The 24,719-nt window shown below is 28.4% G+C and overlaps 3 protein-coding genes across 5 annotated transcripts; all 3 read right to left on the bottom strand.

The window, feature by feature from the left end:
- Window positions 1-2,106: 2,106 nt before the first annotated feature.
- Window positions 2,107-6,087, bottom strand: LOC105650810 (serine carboxypeptidase-like 18). The gene is made up of 14 exons (XM_012237768.4): window positions 5,841-6,087; window positions 5,498-5,634; window positions 5,115-5,191; window positions 4,909-5,031; window positions 4,317-4,419; window positions 4,174-4,211; window positions 3,984-4,085; window positions 3,800-3,886; window positions 3,571-3,723; window positions 3,406-3,477; window positions 2,925-3,043; window positions 2,694-2,807; window positions 2,545-2,599; window positions 2,107-2,378 (listed from the first exon to the last, which is right to left on the bottom strand). The coding sequence occupies exons 1-14, from the start codon at window positions 5,990-5,992 to the stop codon at window positions 2,295-2,297; spliced, it is 1,416 nt and encodes a 471-aa protein (XP_012093158.1). The 5' UTR covers window positions 5,993-6,087; the 3' UTR covers window positions 2,107-2,294.
- A 3,127-nt stretch (window positions 6,088-9,214) lies between these two features.
- Window positions 9,215-13,165, bottom strand: LOC105650811 (serine carboxypeptidase-like 7). Its single transcript, XM_012237770.4, has 14 exons — window positions 12,967-13,165; window positions 12,538-12,674; window positions 11,818-11,894; window positions 11,610-11,732; window positions 11,419-11,521; window positions 11,247-11,284; window positions 11,049-11,150; window positions 10,791-10,877; window positions 10,374-10,526; window positions 10,223-10,294; window positions 9,978-10,096; window positions 9,726-9,839; window positions 9,528-9,582; window positions 9,215-9,424 (listed from the first exon to the last, which is right to left on the bottom strand). Exons 1-14 carry the CDS (start codon window positions 13,098-13,100, stop codon window positions 9,341-9,343), a joined length of 1,398 nt encoding a protein of 465 aa, XP_012093160.3. The 5' UTR covers window positions 13,101-13,165; the 3' UTR covers window positions 9,215-9,340.
- Window positions 13,166-16,094: 2,929 nt separating this feature from the next.
- Window positions 16,095-20,960, bottom strand: LOC105650813 (serine carboxypeptidase-like 18). Of its 3 annotated transcripts, XM_089722265.1 has the most exons (14): window positions 20,687-20,954; window positions 20,470-20,606; window positions 19,119-19,195; window positions 18,904-19,026; window positions 18,576-18,678; window positions 18,454-18,491; window positions 18,107-18,208; window positions 17,743-17,829; window positions 17,478-17,618; window positions 17,127-17,198; window positions 16,927-17,045; window positions 16,538-16,651; window positions 16,396-16,456; window positions 16,095-16,301 (listed from the first exon to the last, which is right to left on the bottom strand). In XM_089722265.1, the coding sequence occupies exons 1-14, from the start codon at window positions 20,824-20,826 to the stop codon at window positions 16,218-16,220; spliced, it is 1,398 nt and encodes a 465-aa protein (XP_089578391.1). In that variant the 5' UTR covers window positions 20,827-20,954; the 3' UTR covers window positions 16,095-16,217. The 3 variants fall into 3 exon arrangements, with proteins under 3 accessions (XP_089578391.1, XP_089578392.1, XP_089578393.1); XM_089722266.1 differs by lacking the exon at window positions 17,127-17,198 and having other exon boundaries at window positions 20,687-20,960; XM_089722267.1 differs by lacking the exon at window positions 18,107-18,208 and having other exon boundaries at window positions 20,687-20,956.
- Between the last annotated feature and the right edge of the window lie 3,759 nt (window positions 20,961-24,719).

Genomic DNA, 24,719 nt, shown 5'->3' with positions numbered 1-24,719 from the left:
TGTCAACATTCAACTATTAATTCACAACTTATAATAACCTTCAAACATATCCCAATAATATTATTGAACATTCTTTGCTTCACATAATTATAATCAGCTTCTTTAGCTAATTGACAAATAAATGAAATCTTTCATACATATACATATAAACAGAAGTTATACCATTAAGTTAGTTAGCTTCTAACTATTATAAAACTCCTTATTAAACCTTTATTTCATCATCCTTGCTTAAGGTATAAACAACGTCTTTAAACATTTACTAAAATTCTAAACTAGCCACTAAGAACCAATGCTTCAATTAAATTACAATTTCATAAATACTTCTACTAGGCAACCCGACTCACAACTTGAACGTATAACTAAGGCTTCCTAAAATTCCTTCATCTTGCCATGAAAATACGATTTCTAGATTATAGTAGATTATGTTTACCATCGAATCGTTACCTAACAAGATTGAAGCTATTGAGCATTAACCAATGGTATCCATCACAAAAATATTGAGAATATATCCATTCCTATGTTAGTTCATATAAAAATGGCAACGATTACCCTCAATAGCTACTCCCCACCAAATGCAATAGGTTCTCCTTAACTTAGACTTATACATATATGCACAAATTTCACTCATTTCCCATCAAAACTTAGATTCTTAACATCCTATAATCCATATCAAGCAATGGTTTATAGAAATAATGAGAAATAGCTGCTGCCATTTTAAAATTGCTCTAATTTATTATATAGAATATGCAGCAAACACATTAGCCTACACATACTTTTAAAAATTTCAGTCTGCAGCTCATTTGGAATGATAAAAGTTTAAGATTTCCTTCCTATCATAGTGAAAACTCAAGCAAATAACCATTAAACTGCTGCCATCTTTAAAGGCTTATCAATTCCTCTAACAAATTGTGTAATTGGAATATGTGTGCACTGCTATTTTGTAATAAGAATAGTTTAAACATTAAAGCGGGAAAGGGACTTCGGGCTTCAAATCTTGGGTCTCTTGCACTGCTATTTCAAGAACGCCTTACCCGAGTATTCTTTTTTTTATTTTTTATTTTTATTTTTTTCTGTAGTATCAAGTTCTTTTTATTGTTGGTATATACTGAAAAAAAAGAATTTATTTTTAAAAGCAATGAAAAGCAACGATTTTATCTTAGCACTATATTGTCAATAACGTAATTAACTTTATATATTAGAAGCAAATATCATTTGTTTTTTTTTTTTTTATTATTATTTTTTTATATATATAAACAGTACCTGAAAATTCTAACTACAAAGATCTTGAAATTTATGCAATTTAATTTGCAAAAGAGTGAGGAGGGAGGATAATCGGCTTACCTTATCGGCGATAGTCGCCGGAGTTGCTCGGAGAGAAGGACGAAGACGCTATCTCGATCGGGCTGAAGTCCCAGCCTCGCCGTGATTTTTGCGCTCACCAGAAGCAGAAACGGGGAGAAGGGAAGGAAGGCGGGCTGCTGCGGCGAGGAGTCGACGGCGAGGAGGCGCTGGTTCTGGTGGTCGGAAAACCAGAGAGGAGAGGCAGTGAGGTCGCGCGCTGTCACTGGCGCAAGGAAGGAGAAGGGGAAAGAAAGAAAAAAAAGAAAAAGAAAAAGAAAAGAAAGAAAAATCTTGGGCTTCTAGACCATTCCGGTTCGATTCGAACCGGTTTGGTCTAATTCTATGATTTGGCTCAATTAGCTTGGTTTTCGAAAAAAAATCGGAATTGGTTTACGGGTCTAGTTTAGCAATAATAAAATACTAGCTGGTGTAATCTTATTGGTTGAAATAAAAATTTTATTTTTTTAAATGAAAATTCTACGAAATTAAATTTTCGGGTCGTTTCAACCTCATTAACGTTTAGCGTTTTATAAATTTTTTATCAAGGTTTATGTCCATCACTTGTCTTTGTCTTGATATATATAACATTATCATTTTTTCTCTTTTTATATTAATCAGTTAATCAAACACTTATTTTTACCAAACACTTTTATTTTAAATCGCTATATAAATAACTAACCACTAACAATTAATATCTATTCACTAATGCCTAATAAAACAGCTAACAATTACTATAACAGCTAACATTTATTAGAACCGTTGAAATTGACGAACAGCCCCTTAATAATATTATTTCCTTATTAAGATTATAAAATTATTTAATTTTCTCAAACAGCTTTTTAACAGCATCTCAATTACATAAGCCAGTATGACAAGATTACAAAATTTAATAGATGAAGTTGGTACCAATACCATCAATCGAATTGAAATTAAAAATATTATAATTTCCTGGTCTAGATAGGGTAATAATGAATAAATCTATCAAACATGTCATAACATTCCCTGCGCTTGTACTCTTGAGGAGAGTGACCTGCTCCCTGCACGTCATAAATCATTGCAATTAGCTTTTAAAAAATAAATTGCATTTAATTATAATTTTATACATGTAATTGAATATTAATTATTAAACTTACTATTTAATTATTAATTAATCAATTTAGTTCTAAAAAAAATTGTCCAATTAAAAAATATCTGTATACTTACCTTCACAGTTGCATACGTCAAGCGATATCCATTTTCGGAGTATTTAATTGTGTACCTGCGTAAAAATTTATATGTATTATTGAAAATTAAAATTGGAATTTTGAATTAGAACTAACTTTTTTTTTTTTTTTTTTAGGAAGGGTTCTTACCCTGCAACCTGACCATCAACAAGCCAGGGTCTCCAATCATTAACAATAGTCAGGTTTAGTTCCTTAATCCATTGCTGGGTCCCCACATTTGGTATTGTGAAGTCATGATCTCCACTATTAATTAAGATTAAACAAATTTAATTAGTTCTGTCTTGTAATTAAGAATTAAAAATTTGATTATATTCTTTTCTTTAAGAATATATATATAGAAAAAGAAAAATCATGACGTACTTGTATACAAGAGCTTGTAATCCCTTTGTAGTAAAATTCCGATGGTAAGAAATAACACTGGTGACATCATAGTCATAATCCAAGGATTTGTTACATCTCTTCCAATCTCGTACTGTTTTCTGATTACAAATAAGTATTTTACATTACAAAAATTAAAAATGCTACGAATTTAAGTAAACTTGAAAAATAAAAATTAAAAATACAGTTTGGTTTCATTAAATTAAACTTTTAAATTAAAATTTTAACCGATACCCATTCGATAAAATGAGCTGTTTTGATAGTTTTTAACTGTTTTAATAGTTAAAATGCCAAAAATTATTTAAAAACCTGTTGCCGAACAGGGTGAAAATACAGTTTGATTTTATTTTTTCAATTTAATTATTTAAGTAAACTTTAATTTTTTTTTTTTTTTTAAATTCCAATCAATTAGACTAGAAGACCAAGAGCACTGCTTAATGTAAGTACGCTTTGAGTCACATACCCGTCGGACATTAAGAGCAGATTGCACACTTTCATCATTTGCCCACACATAGGATAAAGAATAATTGAAATTCTGCAAAATTATTGATAAAAATTATAAGTTCAATTTAGAAAATTTAAGAAATTAAAAGAATAGGGCAAAAAGAAAAAAAAAAATGTTACTTACATGACACCATTTTTCTGAACTTCTAACAGGAGACATAATCAAATCTACAGAACTTCCCCTGAGTGATCTTCGAGCCGATTCTTGAACCGGATCAGGAGATGCATAAGTGCATTTAGGCTCCAAAATATCATTCTTGTTTATATCCTTATAGCACTGCAAGTTTAATTAGAAGTTTATTAGTACTAATTAACCTATTTTTTCAAAAATCAAATTAATAACCAATAATCACCTTCTTGATCAATTTGAGATACTCATAGCATGCTGCATCTGATGAGGTTACTCCATAGTAATCTGAATCACAAGCATTTTTGGCTGCCTGTACGAATATTTACCATAATGAAATAGAAAAAGAAAAACTGTTCTTAATTAACTTGTAATTAACTTAAAATCGCCAAGTGGAAATTGTTAATCACCTTGTAAAGTTCATCAGATATAAGTGCCATCCTGTGAGCAAATATTATCTTTGAATTTTCTTGAATTTGCCCATCTATTCTTGGGCATCCAAGAATGTAACCCTGAAATCATTTCAAATATATAAGTTAAACTCAAATTATCAGGAGTTATATATTTCGTTTGGGACATTGAAATTCTATAATCATGCACCTTCAGGTTCAAATGTGGTTCTTGTCCATAGCCATTTCCTGAAATTCAGAACCCAAAATTGAAGTTTTGAGTACATATTTTGAAAATTGTTATACCAGTAATTTTATTCATCTGGTATTCTGGTTAGGCTGTTCTTTACTCACCATCTAAAATATGTTGTACTGCCAATGTAGCTGATATGCCTGAATAAGAATCAGCCCCAACAAATAATTGGAGTTTGAGATATTGTGGATGATCCATGAACCACTGAACCATTACACAAAATCAAAAGTATCAAACAATAATTGATGCTTTAGGGCTAATCGGGCAAAATTAGCTATTTTAATGGCATAATTAACTATTTTAGTGTCATTTGAGTAACTTTTCATTAAATATTAAAAAATAATGTTTTTTAAAATTCTACCTTAATCTCTACAAACTAATTCAAACGCTATTTATTGCATACTATAAAAAATAATGGTTAAAATGCTAAAATCTATCCAAAAAGTTGCTGCCGAACATAACTTTACTATAAACACAATAAAATATATTTACGAGTGAATATAAGACTTTTGATTAATTGATGGTTCTTACTCGATTTCTACTTTGATGAATTTTTAAAATTTATCTGATTCAATTAAATTAAACTCATCTTAACAAATAGTTTTAGTTATTAATTTTTTTAGCTAATTCAGTTTTGAAAATCATCTTCATTAAAGATATTTGTAAGATATAAAAAAGAAATTTTAATCTCACATTTTTGAGGAACTCATAGACTTGTTCTCCTGTTACTGTGTCAGACATAGCCCAACCATCTTCAGTTGTTGCATAGGAAAAACCAGTGCCAACTGGAGCATCAACAAATAATATGCTTGCTGTCTGTTTAATAATACATTAATTAATATTTGATAACAAATTTAATTATTGACAAACAAAAAACATAGCATAACATTAACATGTACCTTTGTCCATGAATATGGGTAATAGGACAATGATGGCAAGCCTCCTTCATAGTCTGAAATATTAAACTCTAGTGGACCTACACATTTTTACAAAGGTTTTTAATGTCATTTACCTATTTAAATTATTTTACTATTTTGTAAAAGTTTGTAATTTATTAATAAAATATTTATTTTGTAATTTGTATAATAAAATTCAATTTTTAATTTTTTAATGTTTATAAAGTTAGTTTGATGTTAAATGCATAAAAAAATTGGAATTTGATTTTCTCCCACTACTAAAAAAGCATTTTAACTTTTTCTCTGAAATGAAAAGACTTCAATTTTTTTTTTTTTTTGGCTTGTATATGGTGAATATTTAAATTAAAAATTAAAAAAAAAATTACCTATTTCATAAATTAAACCATTGAATGCAGAGCAACCAGGGCCCCCACTGTACCAAAGCAAAAGAGGATCCTCTTTGGGGTTCCCTTCTGATTCTATGAAATAGTAGAACATTTCTGATGACCCCACAGTTACATACCTAGAATTGAAAGGGAGAAAAAAAAAAGAATATTTAATATAATAAATCCCAAATTAATGTTCTAAAATTAAAATAGAAAAAGGTACTACATTTAGTTGAAAATTTTGCTTCACTATTAAATAAATATTAACAGATTTAATTTTCACATATCATATTTAAATTTACTTGTCACGTTTAATAAAAGAAATAAATAAATAGATAATTACCCGGTTTCGAGTGTGAAGGGAAGTTCACCATCAAATCCTGGTAGATACTTGACAATGGTGGCACAGAAAGCAGCATTTGCAGAGAAAAGTAATAGAAAGACCAATTGGAGACATCCCCAGTTCAGGTTACCGGTGCCTGAAGTGGATGTCATTTCTCAGAATTTCTACTGAGTTCTATAACTTGCAAATTTGCATATGTTTTCAGGCGTTTTATAATATGGACAGAGCACAGAATGGGGGGAGATTAGTGACAAATATTATTTCTCACAAGATTGGGTAAAGTTTTTAAAATCTAGAACTCTTGTTATACCGGAATTTTGGACTTTGAAAAGCGGTTGATGATGAATAGATGGAGAAATTCTATTTTGTTTTATTATAGATTTGAATAGAGGTTATCTAATATTTTAATTAGTACTATTGGAGAAGAATATTATTCTAATTGTATTAACATAAGAAGAAAGTTAGGTAGCAAACGGACATTTTTATATGTTTTTATTTATATATTTCAACAAATATTTACATATTCTTTTTAAATACGAGATAATCTCTTTTTAGATAATATAAATACGAGATAATCTCTTTTCAAGATCGTGGTATTTTTTTTTTTATAATCTCTTTCTATAATATTTTTTCTATGAATTAAATATCTGACATTATAGAGATTGTTCGTGTATGTATATACATTATATTTGTTAGATTTTACATAGTAAATTGATTAAGGTCAAACTGACCCTGTGCATAATCTATGTAATATCCTAAATATTTCCAAATTTTAATATGAATTTTCAAAAATTATATTTTGCATCAGTTTACAGATTTCTCAGATTCAAAAAGTATTTGATGAATTTTCAAAGTTATTAGAAATTAAAAAGAAAAGAAAAAGAAATAGGGGTCAAACGATATATCGTTTTGCTATATGATAAAGTAGTTTGCAGTTTGCACAAACAAAATCATGCTGTTTTTCAATTTATTTTGTAACTCAAAAAGTTTGTTTCTTTTTTAAATTTTAGCACTATTTTTTAAATACTAATCAAGAAAAAAAAAAACAATGAAAAAAGTATTTAGTTTTAGACTGAGAACACCAGTTATATTTCCGATATCACCCCTTTTTTTTCTTTGTAACTTAATGGAAAATTTTTATTCAATTTTAAATTTCACCTAATAATAATAAACTGGAGATCAAGCTCATTCTGATTTATCTCCATTCTAATTATTTAATTTTTATATCATTTTTTATATTATAATAGTAAGTTATAAATAATAAATACTAAAGAAATACTATTTATGGATTGTGACTCAATTGACAACGCAAATTGAGTATGTGAAAAGAGTTTTCGGATTCGATTCCAATTAAATGTATATGTATAGAAGAGCAAGGAGTATGCTTATCTGTGTGACTGTATTATTTATTATTCATCATTCCATGTTACCATTAATTGTGCAAAAAAAATTAACATTAAATAATTAAATTTTTTTCTACAATTTTGAAAATTTTTACATATGAAAAATTAGAAGAAGTAATAAATAAAACAAGCCCATATATGCAAGTGTGCTCTACATTTATATTAAATTAGTCGTCTTCCTACGCTTCACATGCGGATATTATATAATGTTTAAAAATAAAAATACTATTTTTATTATAACAAATAATCACTTTCAATAATTCAAAAATCAAATATATTATACTTACTTATTCCCAAAGAAATAAAATAAAAGGATTCTTGCAAAAGGATCAATATATTAAAATATACATACAAAAATCAAGTTTATAATTAATCTTGAATTTTTTATTTTTTAGAAATATTTTAGCAGGTTTTAAAATAATTTTTATAAATATCAATTATTGAATTCATTTTGAATAAATAGTCTAAAATATTGGCATAAATCCAATAAAGATTAAAAACATAAAAAAAACTTTCATTAAAATTTGCCTTGATTTGAAATAAGTCGAAAAATATTGTTTGTCTTCATAAAAAAAAATACATATCAATTTAATTATACTTTAATTGATCATCGAGAGCTGAATATACATTTTAATCTAATCTCATCATCATCACCATATTGATCAAGTTCAAATTTATTAAATGCTGTGAAAACAGTCTTGTATTGTTTGCAAGGAATCTTTTTTTTATTTTTTTGAAAGTATGATGTGATTTTTTTTTTTTTATGGTTTCATTTATATTAAAATAGATGTTTATACAAATTCCGTAAAAATAGGAAGGAAAAAAAAGAGAAATGAAAGAGAAAATATTAATAACACTGTTAATTATTTATAAAAAGAAGGCGAAAAGTTTTAGAATATTAATGATATTATTAATTTTATTAATTATTTAAAAATTAAAAATATTAATGATATTAATTAAATTATCTGTAAATAATATTAAAAATAATTTTTTAAAATATAAAAATTATTTCTAACTCAATAAATTAACATTGCTATAAAAGCAACTTAATTAATACTCTAAAATGATGCCAGATAAGCTTTTAAGACTCAAATTTTATATATTTATACATGTATATTTATAAAGATGGATCACTATTGTGTGCTCTACATTCATATTTAGTGTCCCGGTCGCGAATAACTAATGCTTGTTGAAGGGAAAACACAGCCACATATGCCTATTGTGTGGTCTACATTGACATTATCCTAATTTTATCGCTAAAGAGTAATTTAGTCATTCAAAAATAATTTGATTTCCCTAATTAAATAAAAAATTTAGTTTTTGAAATGTAATTATCTAAATTAATTTTATATGATATGTGTTTAATGGGTTAATCTAAATAAGTATAATCATAAAAGAAATATATTGACTTTATATATTTTTTCGATTTTATTTTTAATTCATATATTTATTTTATTTTATATAATACAAGGATAAAACAAAAAAGAAAAAAAATAAAATAAAAAGAATTATTGAATAACATTAATTTCAATTTCCAGATGGATGTAAATAATCAATGTAGAATAATCTAATAATAATATTAATAACCATTATATTTTTTATAATTTTCTCCGATGTCTCTCATATATATATTTTTTAAATAAAAAAATGGAGGTTGTTAAACGCTGATTAATAAACTATTGGTCAAATGGCTATTACTAGAGCAGCTTCAATAAGAATTTGGCCGTTGGAGAGGGAACAATAGGCATTGGAATACCTAAGGATCTGCCAATAGCCTCATTGGCTAAACAATCTGCCACCATATTACCTTCACTATAAACCTTAACCAACTGTGCCTGCCTTATTTTCTGGAGCAACCTATAACAATCAGCAAGCAAACTGTTCCATGTTGCTGAACCCAGATAATTTTCTCAAATACCTCATATATAATTTCTTTAAAAAATTATAAATTCCGTAATTATAAATATGGAGTTGACATGTTCAAATCTTGCATTTCTAACATGTTCAGGGATACAAAAACGTTATCATAACATTAATAGGAATAATTAATATAAAGGATATTCCATTCCAAAATTTTAAACTAAAGGATAAATATTTTCAGAGAGGATAATAATGAATCCATCGGTGAAACATGTCAAAACATTCCTTGCGTTTGAACTCCTGTGGTGAGTGTCCAGCTCCCTGCATACAATTTAGTATTTGGAAAAAGAAAAAAAAATACTTAATTCACATTAAAAAAAAAAAAAGAAAATTATAAAAAATGAGATTCTTTTTATTTTCTTGCCTTCACAGTTGCATATGTCAAACGGTATCCAGTATTTGTATATTTCCTTGTGTACCTGGAAAATATAATCAAGAATGAAATTTAATCTATTAATTTTTATTTTGATCAAACTGTAATAAAATGTAACGTAATGAAATGTCTTTGATTATATTAATTTACGTTTTATTACCATTCGCCGAATATAACGAATTAACTTACCCTGCAACTTGACCGTCAACGAACCATGGTCGCCAATCGGTGTCGATTGTCAAATCTAGAGAAGTTATCCATTGTTCAATGCCGTTATGAGGCATAACCATGTCATGATCACCGCTACACCATCAAAGAACAAAAGATTTTCAGAAGTGTCCTATCAAGGAATATATATCACTCATTCTTGACAGGCAAAAGAAAAAGTAACAATGAATTATATATATAAATAACAACATTGAGAAATGTGAAAGAAATGACCTGAAGACCAAAACTTGTAAGCCTGTTTTGGTCAGATTCTTATGATAAGGAATAACTGTGTCCATATCAACTGTGTAGCCCAATGAAATGTTGCATCTATGAAATTCTGGGATCATTGCCTAGTTCAAAAGAAGAATAATCAATAACTTGGGGATGTAGCTCAGATGGTAGAGCGCTCGCTTAGCATGCGAGAGGTATGGGGATCGATTTCCCGCATCTCCATGTAGATTTATAATTTTTTTTACCTGGCGAACTTTCAAGGCAGCTTGGACGCTTCTATAATTCGTCCATATATCAGAAAGCAAATATGGGAAGTTCTGAAAGAAATCAAATAGAGATTAAAAAAAATGTCATATATATATATATATATATATATATTAAAAAAAGGAAACTTACATGGCAATAAAGCTCGCCAAGAGTAGGCAATGGTCGGATGAAGTTTCTTCTCATTGCTCGGAGAGATCTTCGAACCATTTTTTCCTTCTCCTTTGGTGATAACAGAGCACAATTTGGGTCCAAAATGTTTTGGCGATTTATTAACTCTACGCACTAGAAAACAGAACCAAAATAGAGTGCATTATTTATGTGCGTTCGATTGGAGACTTGTAGACAAGGACGAAACTAGACTTTAGATATTTCGGGTAATAAAAATATAAAGAAAGCTACATTTTGAGACCAATATATATGTTTTTTGAAAAGAAAATATTTAAGGGAGAAAAATTAAATTTTGAGAAATTTCTGTCGACGACACGTGGGTAGTTCCGCCCTTGCTATTTTAATGAAAGTGTAAATAAAATTTGTAATCCTTCAAACCTCAGTTATAGCATCAAGAGACTCTACACATTCTGTGTTTGCTGAATCAACATCCGCATAGGATCCATTGCAACTGATTTTAGCTGACTGAAAGAATTAATATATATTTAAAAAATAAAAAATCATTAAGCTTCTCTTTTAGAAAATAAAAAATGAGAGCTATCAAAATATAGTAAATTTCTTAACTCTGTTACTTGATTAAATATTCAAAGTAAGCACTCAGATCATTGAATTAAAAAATAACAAGTGGATAATCACCTCATACATATAATCCGATATGAGAGCTAAACGATGAGCAAATGGTATTTTTGCATTTGTTTCAGCAATGGTATCAGTATGTGGGCATCCAAGAGATAAACCCTAAGAGATTGATTCAAAATAAATAAATCGACAATTTGAAAAATAACTTTTTAAAAAATGAAAGCTCTAAATTATAAATCGGAAAGTGATTTGTACTTTGAGATTCACAAATGGCTCAAGTCCTGCTGTATTGCCTGCAAGTTGAATAGCACAATAGCAAGAGCTTTAAGTAGTTTTCTTCCATTATAAGAAGGACTAAAGTGTCAAGTATGAAAAATTTATGGATGTTATAGTAATTTACCCAAAAACAGTTCATGATCAATTTTACCTTTTATTATATCAAGAGCAAGTATAGGAAGAACAATTCCTGCATATGAATCACTACCAAGATAGACTGGATTTGTTCGAAATGCCGGGTGATCGATCAACCACTGTATCGTATTTCAAAAAATAAACGGATGAAAAAACTAAATAAAAGAGGCAAAAATTATGCCAAAAAATACATAAAAGAAGACTAACTTTTCTTAGAAATTTATAGGCTTGTTCTGCTGATTTTGTGTCTGTTGTATTCCAAGCATCTGCTGTGGTTGCATAGGAGAAACCAGTCCCAACAGGTGAATCCAGAAACAAAATATTGGAAGTCTGGAAACCATAATTAATTAGTTAATTAATTTTGTAATTAAGTAACTTAAGCATTAGTTAAGTTATTTGATTTCAGATTTTGTACCTTTGACCAAGCAGCTGGTTCATATACCAATTTTGGTAAGCCTCCAGTGTAGTTATGGATATCAAATTTTAATGGGCCTAATATAGAATTAGAAACATGTAAAGATTCAAATATAAGAAACAACACCTGATATTAATAATAATTTAACATTTAATTCAGGGAGCCCACTAAAAGAAACAAAATTAACTATCTACGTAAAAAGAATTTGTTACTGTCTAGGGATGGCTTTTTGTTGGTTCAATTCCAACAAAATCGAACCATTAGAAATCAAATTTTTGTATAAATAATAAATTGAACTGAGTTGTTTGTAGAATTTAATCAAATCATATCAGTTTGGTTCAATTTGATTCTTTTTTAGTTAAATCAGTTTAATTAACCAAATTATACAAAAAAAAAAAAAAAAGAAATTCATTTTTCAATTAAAACTGAAACCGAAGTAACTTTTTAAATTGAACCGAACCAATCAGTTTGATTCAGTTTGGCCTGTTATACCAATTATTGTCCAGTTCTAACTATATAGCTTAGTCATTGGCTATAAAAACCATTGTAAATTGTCATGAAATGAAAATTTTTAGCTCTAACTAAAAGTCCACTTTCTAATGAGTCAAAGGTGATTTGCAGCTATTTACCAACTATACTATCATGAGTATATAAATTTTGTTTTTTTTCTCTTGAAAAGTAAAAAATTTTGTTAAATAAACAAAGAAAGTACACATATACCTATTTGGTAAAAAAATCCATTCAAGCCTGAGCAACCAGGGCCTCCATTGAGGTAGAGAAGAAGAGGATCAGCAGCTGGGTTATTTTCTGAGTGAACAAAGTAGTAGAAGAACTCAATATCTCCCACACTTGTGTAACTGCAAATACGAGAAGGAAAAAAAAAGTTAAATTCAAAGCAAATAATGCTTACCATTTTGATAAATTGAAATTTCTTTGAAGAAGAATGAATTACCAGAGTTTAAATTTTTTGTTTTTTGTATTATCGAAAAAGTTATCAAAGTTTGGATATATTTTATATTGCTAAATAATCTTTTAATTATTGTATTATTAGTTTCCGAAACTCTAAGACTCTGAATCTTTTATGATATGAGATAGACATTTGATTATTAGACTCACATCCAAATAAAAAAAAAAAAAGCAAATACATACCCAGTCTCAAGTTTGAAGGGCAAATCACCAGAAAAGCCAGGTAGAGTGGTTATAATTTGGCCAGAGAAAGCAGTTTGAGAAAGAAGAAGTAAAAGTAAGAATTGCAAACACTTTGTAGAACAATGGGAAGCCATAGTAGGAAAGTGGGTGAAATCCTAATTTTCATGCAATGATGGAGAGGCTCTTTTTGTTGTATATATAGTTCATTTTATAAAGGGAAGTTGTTGAAAGAGACTTTAGACTTCTTGATATGAACATAAGATTTTTAGTTCCATAATTATTTAGAAAGTTAGGAGTCATAACAAGAAATTTCTGAGGTAGTTATTTGTTATTAGAGAAAGTTAGATATTATACAGAGGTCAAAAGCAAAGATTAATATTCAAATATTTTTATGAAGTGAAGAGTAAATAGAAAGTTTGGTAGCCATCAGTCCTCATTATTAATTCCTTTCTTTAATGCTAAGTTAGCTAAAGAGTGGAGTATTAGATTCTGGTAAAACCAAGTTCTGTGGTTAATTGGACTCATTCCACTTGGGCCACTGCATTTTTAAGTTAATGGGCTTAGACAAAATTAGTTAAGCCATTTCGATGAGTTAGGTTGTAACTTATAATAATTAAACCCAGGGTCTTTTTAGCCCATTGGGTTTTGTTTTGTTTTATTTTCTTTCCCATTAGATTTGTTTTACAAAGGATATTTCATAGATGTACACTTTTTTTAGTATTGGGGAGGGGATTTGAACTTATATCCATTAGCAGATCGTATATGCATTTACCATTAGATTATATTTTAGTGTGTAGATGTATACTTTTTTCCATAATTTTTTTTTTTTCAAATATGAGAGGAGGTTGAAACGTAATCTAGCCCAATAAAGCAAAGAGATTGTAAGTTTTTTAGTTTTGGGTTTTTTCTTCCTCTTTTCTCTCTGGTTTATCTAACTCTAGCTTTTATTTTGGACTGCCATTGTTAATCAGCGGTAGCCTCCTACTTTTCTTTGTTTTTTTTTTTGTTATTGTTGCTTTGCCTCCATTTTTAGAGTTCTTTTGTCCTTTTTCTATGATGATTTGGTTCCTTCTTTGTGAAGATTTGTTATTAAAATGTATAATATTTGATTTTATTTGATTGGAGAATTTAAATCTTGTTTTACTGATGTGTATCTTCAATCAATAGAGCCTCGTAGTGCGGCCTGTTACTCCGTTAATGCTATTAACACATAGTAGCTTAAACTCATCCGTGTACGTCATACCCAATAAGTTTTTGGAAAAGCAATCCATGTATAGAATATCTGGAGAAATTATTTTGTCGTCCAAATAAATTAAAAGACTAGTTCTACTATAAAGATTTATATCGGCTAATGTTATCTTCAAGCGGAAAAATTCAATATTATTTCTTTTAGTTTTAGTTTTAGTTTTATTATTCAAAAGAATAAAAAATAATAAAATAATTCTTTTATTTTTGAAGGATAAACAAACTTTCTATTACTTATGATATTAAGTTCTATGTCCGGTTTAATTGAGTATTTGTAATACTTGATTTTATTATTAATGAATCATATTTCTAAAAAAAAAAAAAAAAATAGAGATTGCACATCAAAGCATAATCTAGTAGTAAATACATTTATAATTTGATAATATATCCATATTCAAGTCCCTATCTAGGGGTCTAAATGAGTTGAATGGGCATACGAGCTGTTCAAGCTTGGCTGGAAAAAAGTTTGAAAAATTTGGCCCAAATCGAGTTCGAGCCGGCTTGCAAGTTGTTCGAACTCAACTCGAAAAAGTTTAAAAAAATTCGGTTTGAATCCTATTTGAGCTAACTTATTTAGTAAATGAGTCGAGCTCGAGTATAGTGATATTTAGCTCAAAAACTCATTGAGCCTTATCGAGCTTATATATATATATATATATATTTATTTATTTTAGGTTTACCCAAGCCTCGACCTAAAATTTTTTCTAGTTAAACTGGAGTCTCAAGTCGAGCTTGAGCCTAAAACTTTTAGGCTCTTCGAATTTCAAGCTTGGTATATTCGAGCTCGACTCTGCACGTTTACACTCTTACCCCTCCTCAATATCTAAAAAAAGAAAGAAAAGCAGAGGAACTAATTGCAGACAAAAACTACAAATTAAGTAGACATCTCATGAAAGGGAGCGGGATCGATGATAGCATTGGCTTTATTGTAATGTAAAGCATCATTTGCCAAAATTTGAAGATTGACATGTTGAAATTGCAACCTATGCATCAGTCCGTTGGAATAGTGAATATATATATATATATATATATATATATATATATATATAAATTATTCTAATTTTATACTCCATTCATCCTATAAGTATAAATTTATTTTTTTTTATTTACATTAAATTACAGGCCATTTTCTTTTTAAAAATACAAGTAACTTATTCGTTATCTAATATCCCCATATTTAATATTTTTTTCATTTAGTTTTGTATTACAAGTGTCATATAATATTAATATAAACTTATATTAGAAAAAGTATAGGTAAATATGTAAATGTTTAAATTATATTAAATAGTTTTCTTAATTTATAGGAAAATAGAAATAAGTCTATTTAATGGGACAAAGAATGTAATATTTTATTTCTTTTATAATTTGTGCGGGGAAAATAGATGGAGAAAATGTACTAATTTTATTAGCACAGCATGATAATGAAATCATTTGCCAAATGTATCATTAAAATACTAATAGATCAATCTACTAGAACAGAACACCTGTGTAATCAAAGTAGCTCACTCGATGTAGCACTATTCATTCTTTACATTGATGAAGGAAAAAAAAAAAAAGCCCTTCAAGTATTTTCTTGAGGATCTATAGGCATGACATGGACCGAATCAATCAAAATAAAAAATAAAGTCAGGTTAAAATATAAATCGAATTCAACCAATTAATTTATATTATTACATTGAATCAAATTGATAATTTAATTTGACTTTTAGAAAAATATCCAATTTTGCACTAAAGCCAAAACCAAAATAAAGATTTTCGAAATCGAACCCAACACTTTTTTTTATTTAAAAAGTTAAATGAGCCAAAATAATACTGTTGGCTGCACAATATTAGTAACACTTCGTTTCTTTATTTCACAAATGATAGTTCACCATTGGAAAATCTTAAAATGTAATATAAATTGCATGCATTATTAATTTGTAGAGATTTTTTTTATTACATGACAATTTTGAGTACTCAGAATTCAAATACCGAAAAATAATAACAAGAGGAGCAACAATTTCAACTTAGAGAGGATAATAATGAATCCACCTTTGAAACATCTCATAACACTCTCTTCGATAATACTCCGGCGCAGTGTGACCCCCACCCTAAATAAGGTAAAAAAATTATATTTAATATCGAGAGGTCTTGATTTCGAGTTTACAAATATATAATATATCAATAAGGTAATAATTTACTTGCCTTAACAGTTGCGTATGTCAAATAAAATTCATCTTCTGAAGAACAATATTTTATTGTGTATCTACATTGATGATCAAAAGGCGTAAGTTAGTTTGGGGATTTTTCGGTCATTCAACATTAATCAGAGTTGGAAAATACTTACCCTGCAATTTGGCCATCAACAAGCCATGGTCGCCAGTTATCATCAACAGTCAAATTAAGAGACTTTATCCATTTCTCAGTTCCAACAAAAGGAACCACCATGTCACGGTCTCCGCTGTGGCAACATAAAATTTTATTGCAATAAGTATCATATCGGTTATTGATGTATATTTAGATTATTTTTTATTGGCAAATGGATTTTGTTAAGTGTTTTCATACTTGAATTTGCGTTGGTATTTAGATAAATTCATTCCGACGGTTACTCTAAATTTTGATTATACTCCTGATATTACAGGTAAAGTTACTTTTAACTATAAATTCATTTTATAATGTGATCAGATTAAGCTAAAGCAATGCAAATTAGACTAAATAAAATATTTAACTAATTACCTTTCTACTAGAAGTACCAATCTTTTGGTACTAAGGTATCGATTAACTTGAACAACGCTTGGAACATTTTTTGTGTATGATAAAGTTTGATTGCACCTTGACCAGTTTGGCACTCGTCCCTGTTAATAAGTATCATTACAAACAACACTTCAGCTTAGCATTGTTAACAATCATAATTCCTACTCTCAAAGTAATCAAACCTTTCTAACGTGTAAAGCATCTTGCACTTCCATATTATTTGCCCACACATAAGACATCGCATAATTAAAATTCTGCAAAAGTTTATATAGTTGTCAATACTTAATCTGCTAGAAAAATATGCAAGAAATTAAGTCGTTTTGGATTCGTTTCAATCGGCTTTTTTCGAATATTGGGGATGTGGGATTCGAATTTGAATCTATTACCAGGTCGTATATTTTGGTGTGCCAATCGGATTATTCATCGTTAGGAGTTTCTTTGAATTAGATAGACAATTACTATCTTTAATTGGGAGTAAAATGTCAGTTGTAGTTGAATTAATAAAAAAAATATTCTGATGATAGGAGAATTACTCGACACCACAGATCGGGAATTCTTGGTGGTGAAAGGATGAAATTTGTAGATTTTTCTTTCATGGATCTTCGATTTGCTTCCGGGGATGCAAAAAGACAGTTAGGCTCCAAGATCATATTTCTATACAGATCTTTAACACACTGCAAACATAGAAATTTGAAGACTTATATTTACCAGCTAAACAAAAAAATAATAATAAATAAATAAAACAACATAAATAAAAAAAAAATCAAAATAACGAATTTTTTTATTTTATTTTTTTACCATTTCATAAGTTTGAAGGGCAGCTACACATGCTGTGTTGGATGGATCTACATTCACATACATCTCATTGCAGCTCTTTTTAAGATTCTGGAAAAAGATAAATTTAAGCCACACCAAATAAGTTACTAACGCCTGAATTCAATAAACAATTTTATGGAAAAATACTTGTGGAAAAGGAGTAACTATAAACTCCTGGAAAAAAAGATTAGTCATAAATCAAAATAATAAAATAAGTTACAGACATCAAAATTTTCTGAAATTTGTTTGCATAAGAAATTTTGAACCTGGAGATAATATAAAATGAACATTTGCTAAACTAAAATGCTAAAATGCATAGACCATAGAGAATGAAATAATAGATTACCTGAAATTGTTTCTTTGAAATTAGGGCCATTCTGTAAGCAAATATTATTTTCGAATTTTCATCTATAACGGAATCTGTATAGGGGCTGCCAAGCAGATATCCCTAAAACAAAATTTAAAAACATTATTATGGATTTCATGCTATTTACTTAAGACGACGTTTGGTTCGCTTTAAAGTCTATAACGAAATAATCTCTATTTATTAACATAATTATTAATCTGAAATATAATTCTTTGGATTTAGTATTCAGTTTAATTTAGTTTTAACGGGAACCAAACGTGTTCTAAAATAAAAAAAAAAAGTAAATAAAAAAGAAAAAAAAACACATTAAAATAGAAAACATGTACCTTGAGATTCAGGTATGGATAGACTTTTGCTTCATTACCTGCAAATCAATTGTGATGGAGTCAAGCTTGGCAAGCTAGAACACATAGAATTATGAGTTGATAAAATTTTGAAATACTATTACCTTCAACCACTTTTTGAGTGACCAATGGAACAGTAATGCCTGAGTAAGAATCACCACCAATAAACAGCTGAACTAGCAAATACTGTGGGTTTTCTAGCAACCACTGCAATAGGGTTTGGGAACTTTAATTATTACATTTTGATTAACAGATGTTCTTTTCAATACACCAAAAATGCTAAAATGGGATAGGAGTTGTCAAGTTTGAATCACTAATTACCTCCGTAAGTAGCGGCAGAGTTAGGAAAAATAGTTTGCGGGGGCGAAACAAAATTTTATAAATTTCTTTTTAATATGAAAATTTTGATTTTCATATTTGAATTTTGCTAACCTTCCTCAGAAATTGGTAAGATTGCTCTGCTGATTTTGAGTCTGAAGTGGACCATCCTTCTTGAGTTCTGGCATAAGAGAAACCTGTCCCAACTGGTGCATCCAAAAATATAATGCTGGCTGTCTGAAGAATTATGAGTTATTAAGGATCAATTTTTTTTTTTTTTAATTTTCTGGGGAAGAAAATAACTAAATAATGTAATTAATGAAAATAACCTTTGTCCATGCATATGGGTAGTACTTCAATTTTGGCAAGCCCCCAGTGTAGTTGTCTATGTCAAACTCCAATGGTCCTTAAAAAAAAGAAAAAAGAAAAATATTATTAAAAATTTATATTACTATGTATTAGCACGGTCATGGGGTTTAGAAGGGATATTAACCTTAGGCCTATCTTGGCGGAATACAAATTTGATGGACTGAGATTGATATTTACTGGAGGCCTGTCTTGATTTCTTACCAACTCAACAAAATCTTATTTCCTACTTTTGACATTTTTGTGATTTGACGTTTCAATCAAACTTTGTCAAATGATTAAGTTAACAGATGAATCGATTAAAAAATGTAGCCTGATGACTTTCTCTTGAAAAATTTCAATTATTAAAAATAAAATAATACTCTCACTACCTCATTTTATTTATATGATTTGATAAAATATGTATATCTAAAATTTAATAAATAAAAATTATTTTACCCTTTTTTATCCTTCACTCATTAGAATGTTAATAAAAATTATTCATTTAGTGAATAATTATAAAAGTTATTATGAGAAAAATAATTATTTAAATATATAAATTTAAAAATTTTGTAAATATTTTAGGACATCCAAAAAAGAAATAATAAGCAAACAAAATGGGACGGAGGGAATATATATATTAGCTAACAACTATATCATTTATCGTTAGATTAATACCAACTGTTCTAGTAATTATTAGTTGTTAATTACTTATATAGTGATTTAAAACGAAAGTGTTCAGTAAAAATAAATATTTGAATAGACAGAGTAATATTTGATAAAATCTTTCTAAAAACTATTATATGTATTACTTTACCGAACACTATAAGTATTTTCAACAGCTATCGCAAATGTTGTCACTAAGCAGAATTATAGTAAAATAATTTTTTCTATTTTTAAAATTTAATTTTTACCCCCTAAATTTAGTAAACGTTTAATAAAATAAATTTAATTTATTCAATGGAAGAATTTAATCTAAATTACCTAAGTTTAATTTAATTTAATAAAATTCAAATGAAATAATTTAACGTTTGAAAATACCCATATTCGCCCCATGTTTTACTTAAATCTTTTTCTATTTTTTACCCTAAATATTTAAGTGTAGCTCCATCCCTGCCAAATCCATTTGAATAATGAATTAAACCAAATTCAAGTATTATGAAATTCCATTCAAGTGATACGTGAACATAGAGAAACGTACTGAATTTTATTTGATTACAATCTGTACGTTTCTCCTTCCTTCGTTTTGTTTAGCATATGAAAATGGAAAATTAACAAGAAGGAAAGGACACAGCAACTAAAGAGGGAAGAGAGAGAAAGAGAGAGAGAAGTTACCAATTTGATAGATGAGTCCAATGAACGAAGAACAACCAGGTCCTCCAGTTAGCCACAGAAAGAGAGGGTCTTCTTGTGGATTTCCTTGTGATTCAAGGAAGTAGTAAAATAGCTCAGAATCATCCACACTTATGTACCTATTACCAAGAATCAAAGCATGTAGAATAAAACAAAGAACAATTTCAAGAAACTAAAACCTGACGGAAATATTAATTACCCGGTTTCAAGTTTAAATGGAAGTTCGCCGTCAAAACCAGGCAAGTAGTTGACAATTTCGCCGGAGAAGACAACTTTTGCTAGCACAAGTAGAAGAAGGAGCAGTCTCCACCACATCCATTTTAAGCGACTAAAAGACATGAATTGTGTTTATTAAAAGCTTGGACTCGACTTCGTCTCGAAAGTTAGTGTCCTGATCTTACATAGATATATCATTTATGTGCAGTAATTCTTTATTGATTTAGAATGACCCACAGTGTACAATGTGGTAGTTGCTTGGAGTGTTGAACAGTTTCGGTTGAAAAGAGATTACAAGAACAAAAGAAAATAAAAAAGATTATAAGGATAATAATGGTCTCATAGCCACAAAAAAAAAAAAAAAAAAATCATTGTAAAATAAAATAAATTACAAAAAACAAGTGAACATTTTAAGTTTTATTCACTGTAAGAACTTGAATAGAAAATTGAATCCCAATTCTTTATTGGGTTGTTGGTTAAGACTCCGTTTGATATAAATAAATTCAAAATGTGAATTATATATGAAATTTTTTTATTTAGAATAAATTTTTAAAATTTATTTGCTTTTATTTTTAAAATATCATTTACATAATAATTTTAAAAGGCTAGAAAATTGGAGAGTTTTGGTATAAAATTTTGGGCTATTTAAATTTGTGGAATCTAGTTAGAAATTCTACTTGTTTTTAGTAGTATTTGATTTAGTTATATTCAATATATAGAATTGAATTTGTAAAATTTAATTTCTCATACCAAATACAAAAATTTAGATTTATAAATGAATTTCATACAATTTTGTGAAATTTATTTATTCCAAAAAAGGGGTAATAGATCGTTTGTTTAAATTAGATTCTGAATTCTGAATTTAAATCAACATTTTATTGAGTGGAATGATTAATTAAAAAATTGATATTAAAAGTTAATTGATAAATAATTAAGAAATGGTATATCTATATGATATCTTTTTATTATTGTAGGTGACGTATCATTTTGCTTATTTTTTTATAAAGGAATTCAAGATTTATAATTGCAGGTGGCCTATCGTTTTGTTAACTTTCACCTTTTTAGATTTTTTTTTTTTTTGGCCATTTTTTAATAATGGATTCATTCACGTTAAGAGCCTCCCGCAAAATCAAGATAGAAATAAAATTTCATCAATTTTTTTAAAATTAGAATGACTAATTCTTAACATTCAAATTTGCACCATCTGAACGTCAAACTCTCATCCTCCCGCGATGAAATTTGCATTTGATGAAGACGTGAATTCTTTAATTTCTGTCAACTTCAGCTGTTAATGGCGTATAGACACACGTTAAATTTTGCTAACTCCTAAAGTTACGCTAGCTTTGTAACTGCATTGCATGCATAGAGAAAACAGGTCAATTTCGTAAAACCCAAAACGTGCTAGGATTTAATATGGAAGTTAGTCACGCGCTTATCTGACCCAGTTTAACAGATAGGCATGATCACAATTTGATTTCGGGAAACCAAACTAATCAAAATCAGAATTAAATCCGTAATAAACGATTCAAGTTCTAAACTGCAATCCAAACTGGATATTTAAGATTTGATTACAGTTTTTTATATTTTTAAAATTAAAACCCGCAGTTTAAATTTGAAACTGTTAAGAAAGAAAAAAAGATCACACTTGACTTTTAAATTTTTTAAATTAATTTTTATTAAATGCTTGTACATCACCTTAAAATTTTTAATATAAATTTGCAAATTGTAATTGGAAAAAGAGTAAAAAATAAAAAATTATTCCTCCTCATTTAAATTTTTTTAATTTTTTTATACTTTATAATTTATTATTTTTTACATATAAATTGTACAATGTTTATTTAGGATTTATTTTTTAAAACTCTCAAATAAAATAAAAATTTAGAAAATCTCTCTCAAATTTAAATTTATAGAAATTAAACACTAATAAAGAATCTCACATTTATTTTTTGTTATAATTTTTTAATACATTTGACAACTATTTATTTACTCTTTTAGTCTTTTTTTATCCTATTACTTATCATTAATTTTTTAAATTAAGTAGAAAACTAAAAAAAGGTTAAAAAAATTGAAAAAAATTATTTAATTTCGGTTTTAAAATCAATCCAAACTAAAATCCGCAGGTTTAAAATTATTTTGCAACCGTCTAAAAGCGGGTACATTCCGAATTTACTTTCTTTAAAACCTGGTCCTGCCCATTGACAGGGTTTGTTGTACCTACTTATTGTACTGACAGCTTCTACCAAACTTTCTCCTTTGAATTCTGTTTTTGTAATTGTAAGAGCATATTCTTCTTCAATTGCGCTAACAACTCCAACAGCAAAGACCGGTGGTAAGTAATTGATGAACCACAGCTCATTAACTTATGGGCCAATCTGTTTGGGTCCATAAATTTTAACAGTGTCGGAGTCTCCCGTTGAAACGGAACTAGGGATAAAAATGAAAAGTGTATTTTAAATTCTCTCTCATTCCAATCCCTTTAACAAGGGAATAAATAGTTAAATGAATTTGATACGGATATGAATAATGTTTCTACCTACAATGGATATGGGTATAGTATAAGTCATTGGGTCTCCGCTACTTGTTGCTCATTGTATTAAATGAGTTTGGTCATGAATACTTTCAAATATTCCACTCATTCATTGGTAAAAAATGCATTTTAAATAAATTCGGTTTGAACTACTCGTATAAGAGATACTTTAAACGGATACAGAATATCTACAGGTAGTAAAATTTTGAATGAATTTGGATATAAATATTTAAATAGATATGTAAACGATTTAAAATAAGTACCTATAGTATCCTAAACGAATAAGAACAGCTCAAAATTCACGGATAGTTACACCACTTCTGTTCCTAAAGAGAACCCTTGTTGCTTATTTTTCCTCAGAGTTCTCCAACTTATAAGGATATCACTTTATCACTTATAAAGATATCACTTTATGGTAGACATGACCATATTACGGTTCCCAGAACCGGAACCGGTGGTTCGGAATCGATCCGAACTGGAATCGGAACCGGTGGGAACCGGAGGCCTACGGTTTTCTTTCTTTGCAAATTATTCTTCAAATAATTTCTTTCTTTCTTTCTATTTATTTAATTAGAGAAGAGTTTAGCAATTGAAAAATTCAAATTTATAAAACATAAAAAGATCACCTCCTTTGATGTTCTTCTAAATTATTAATTTCTTTAATAATTTTCAGATATATGTTCATTTTAAAAAGGAGGTAGAAAAATTTTCCCTCCAACTAAAGGAGGAAGGAAAAGGACACAGAGGAAGGAAAGGGACCCCACAACAACAGCTAGCTCGTGGCAAATAAAAGTAGTGGCCAAACTTTGCCTAATAATAATTTTCAAAAAAAATATCTAAATGTCCTTATAGATGGACCAAATCTTGCAACTTGTTCGCTAAATAGGAGTTCAACAAATGACAAACAAAATTAAAACTAAAATTCTTTTTTTTTTTTCTTAATGGATATATTTAAAATTTAATAACGAAAATTCGGGGGAAAAAATAAAATAATATAAATAGTGAATCTTTTAAATGACTCGATACAATAAATACGTTCAAGTGATTGAAACTTCAAATATGTAATTCAATCATAAAAAATAATAGGAAATTAAACTTTCATTCTTCTTAATTCTATTGCTGACACAAAAACAAAAGCACCTCTCAATACCTTGCTGATTTTCCCTCACTTTCCTGAGAAAATCAGGCCGGACAAATGGCTTAATGGACCTAGCTCCTAAAAGACCTTGTCGAACAAATTTTCAAATCCCTCGAGACCTCCATATCCTTCGATTCGCTCCGTTTGCACTTCATCGCCATATGCTACTTTTCCAAAACTTCGTCCATCATCAAACACTTTTCGGATATTCGGGTATTTGATATATTGGGTTTATTTTTAGAGCGAGAAATAAAGTTTTAAAAATAGTTATAGTATCTTATATATGTATTGAGAGTACGTGATATAATTTAATTTGATATAACTAAATTTTGTGAGCACAGTAAAGAATTT

The sequence above is a fragment of the Jatropha curcas genome, chromosome 6 (assembly GCF_041381405.1).
Source record: "Jatropha curcas cultivar XTBG-Jc1 chromosome 6, XTBG_Jcur_1.0, whole genome shotgun sequence".
Classification (NCBI taxonomy): domain Eukaryota; kingdom Viridiplantae; phylum Streptophyta; class Magnoliopsida; order Malpighiales; family Euphorbiaceae; genus Jatropha; species Jatropha curcas.
This window is presented reverse-complemented; position numbering and strand designations above follow the sequence as displayed.

Excerpts from the sequence above, each read along its gene's own strand:
- LOC105650810 (XM_012237768.4), bottom strand. The coding sequence starts at position 5,992 with ATGACATCCACTTCAGGCACCGGTAACCTGAACTGGGGATGTCTCCAA. Across the intron at positions 3,044-3,405 it reads CTGCTCTTAATGTCCGACGG|AAAACAGTACGAGATTGGAA; the intron begins GTATGTGACTCA and ends ATTTGTAATCAG. Across the intron at positions 2,379-2,544 it reads TGACGTATGCAACTGTGAAG|GGAGCAGGTCACTCTCCTCA; the intron begins GTAAGTATACAG and ends TATGACGTGCAG.
- LOC105650811 (XM_012237770.4), bottom strand. The coding sequence starts at position 13,100 with ATGGCTTCCCATTGTTCTACAAAGTGTTTGCAATTCTTACTTTTACTT. Across the intron at positions 11,151-11,246 it reads AGCCATTTGTGAATCTCAAA|GGTTTATCTCTTGGATGCCC; the intron begins GTACAAATCACT and ends TCAATCTCTTAG. Across the intron at positions 9,425-9,527 it reads TGACATATGCAACTGTGAAG|GGAGCTGGACACTCACCACA; the intron begins GCAAGAAAATAA and ends AATTGTATGCAG.
- LOC105650813 (XM_089722265.1), bottom strand. The coding sequence starts at position 20,826 with ATGTCTTTTAGTCGCTTAAAATGGATGTGGTGGAGACTGCTCCTTCTT. Across the intron at positions 17,199-17,477 it reads TTCCCGATCTGTGGTGTCGA|AATTTTAATTATGCGATGTC; the intron begins GTAATTCTCCTA and ends AAACTTTTGCAG. Across the intron at positions 16,302-16,395 it reads TGACATACGCAACTGTTAAG|GGTGGGGGTCACACTGCGCC; the intron begins GCAAGTAAATTA and ends TACCTTATTTAG.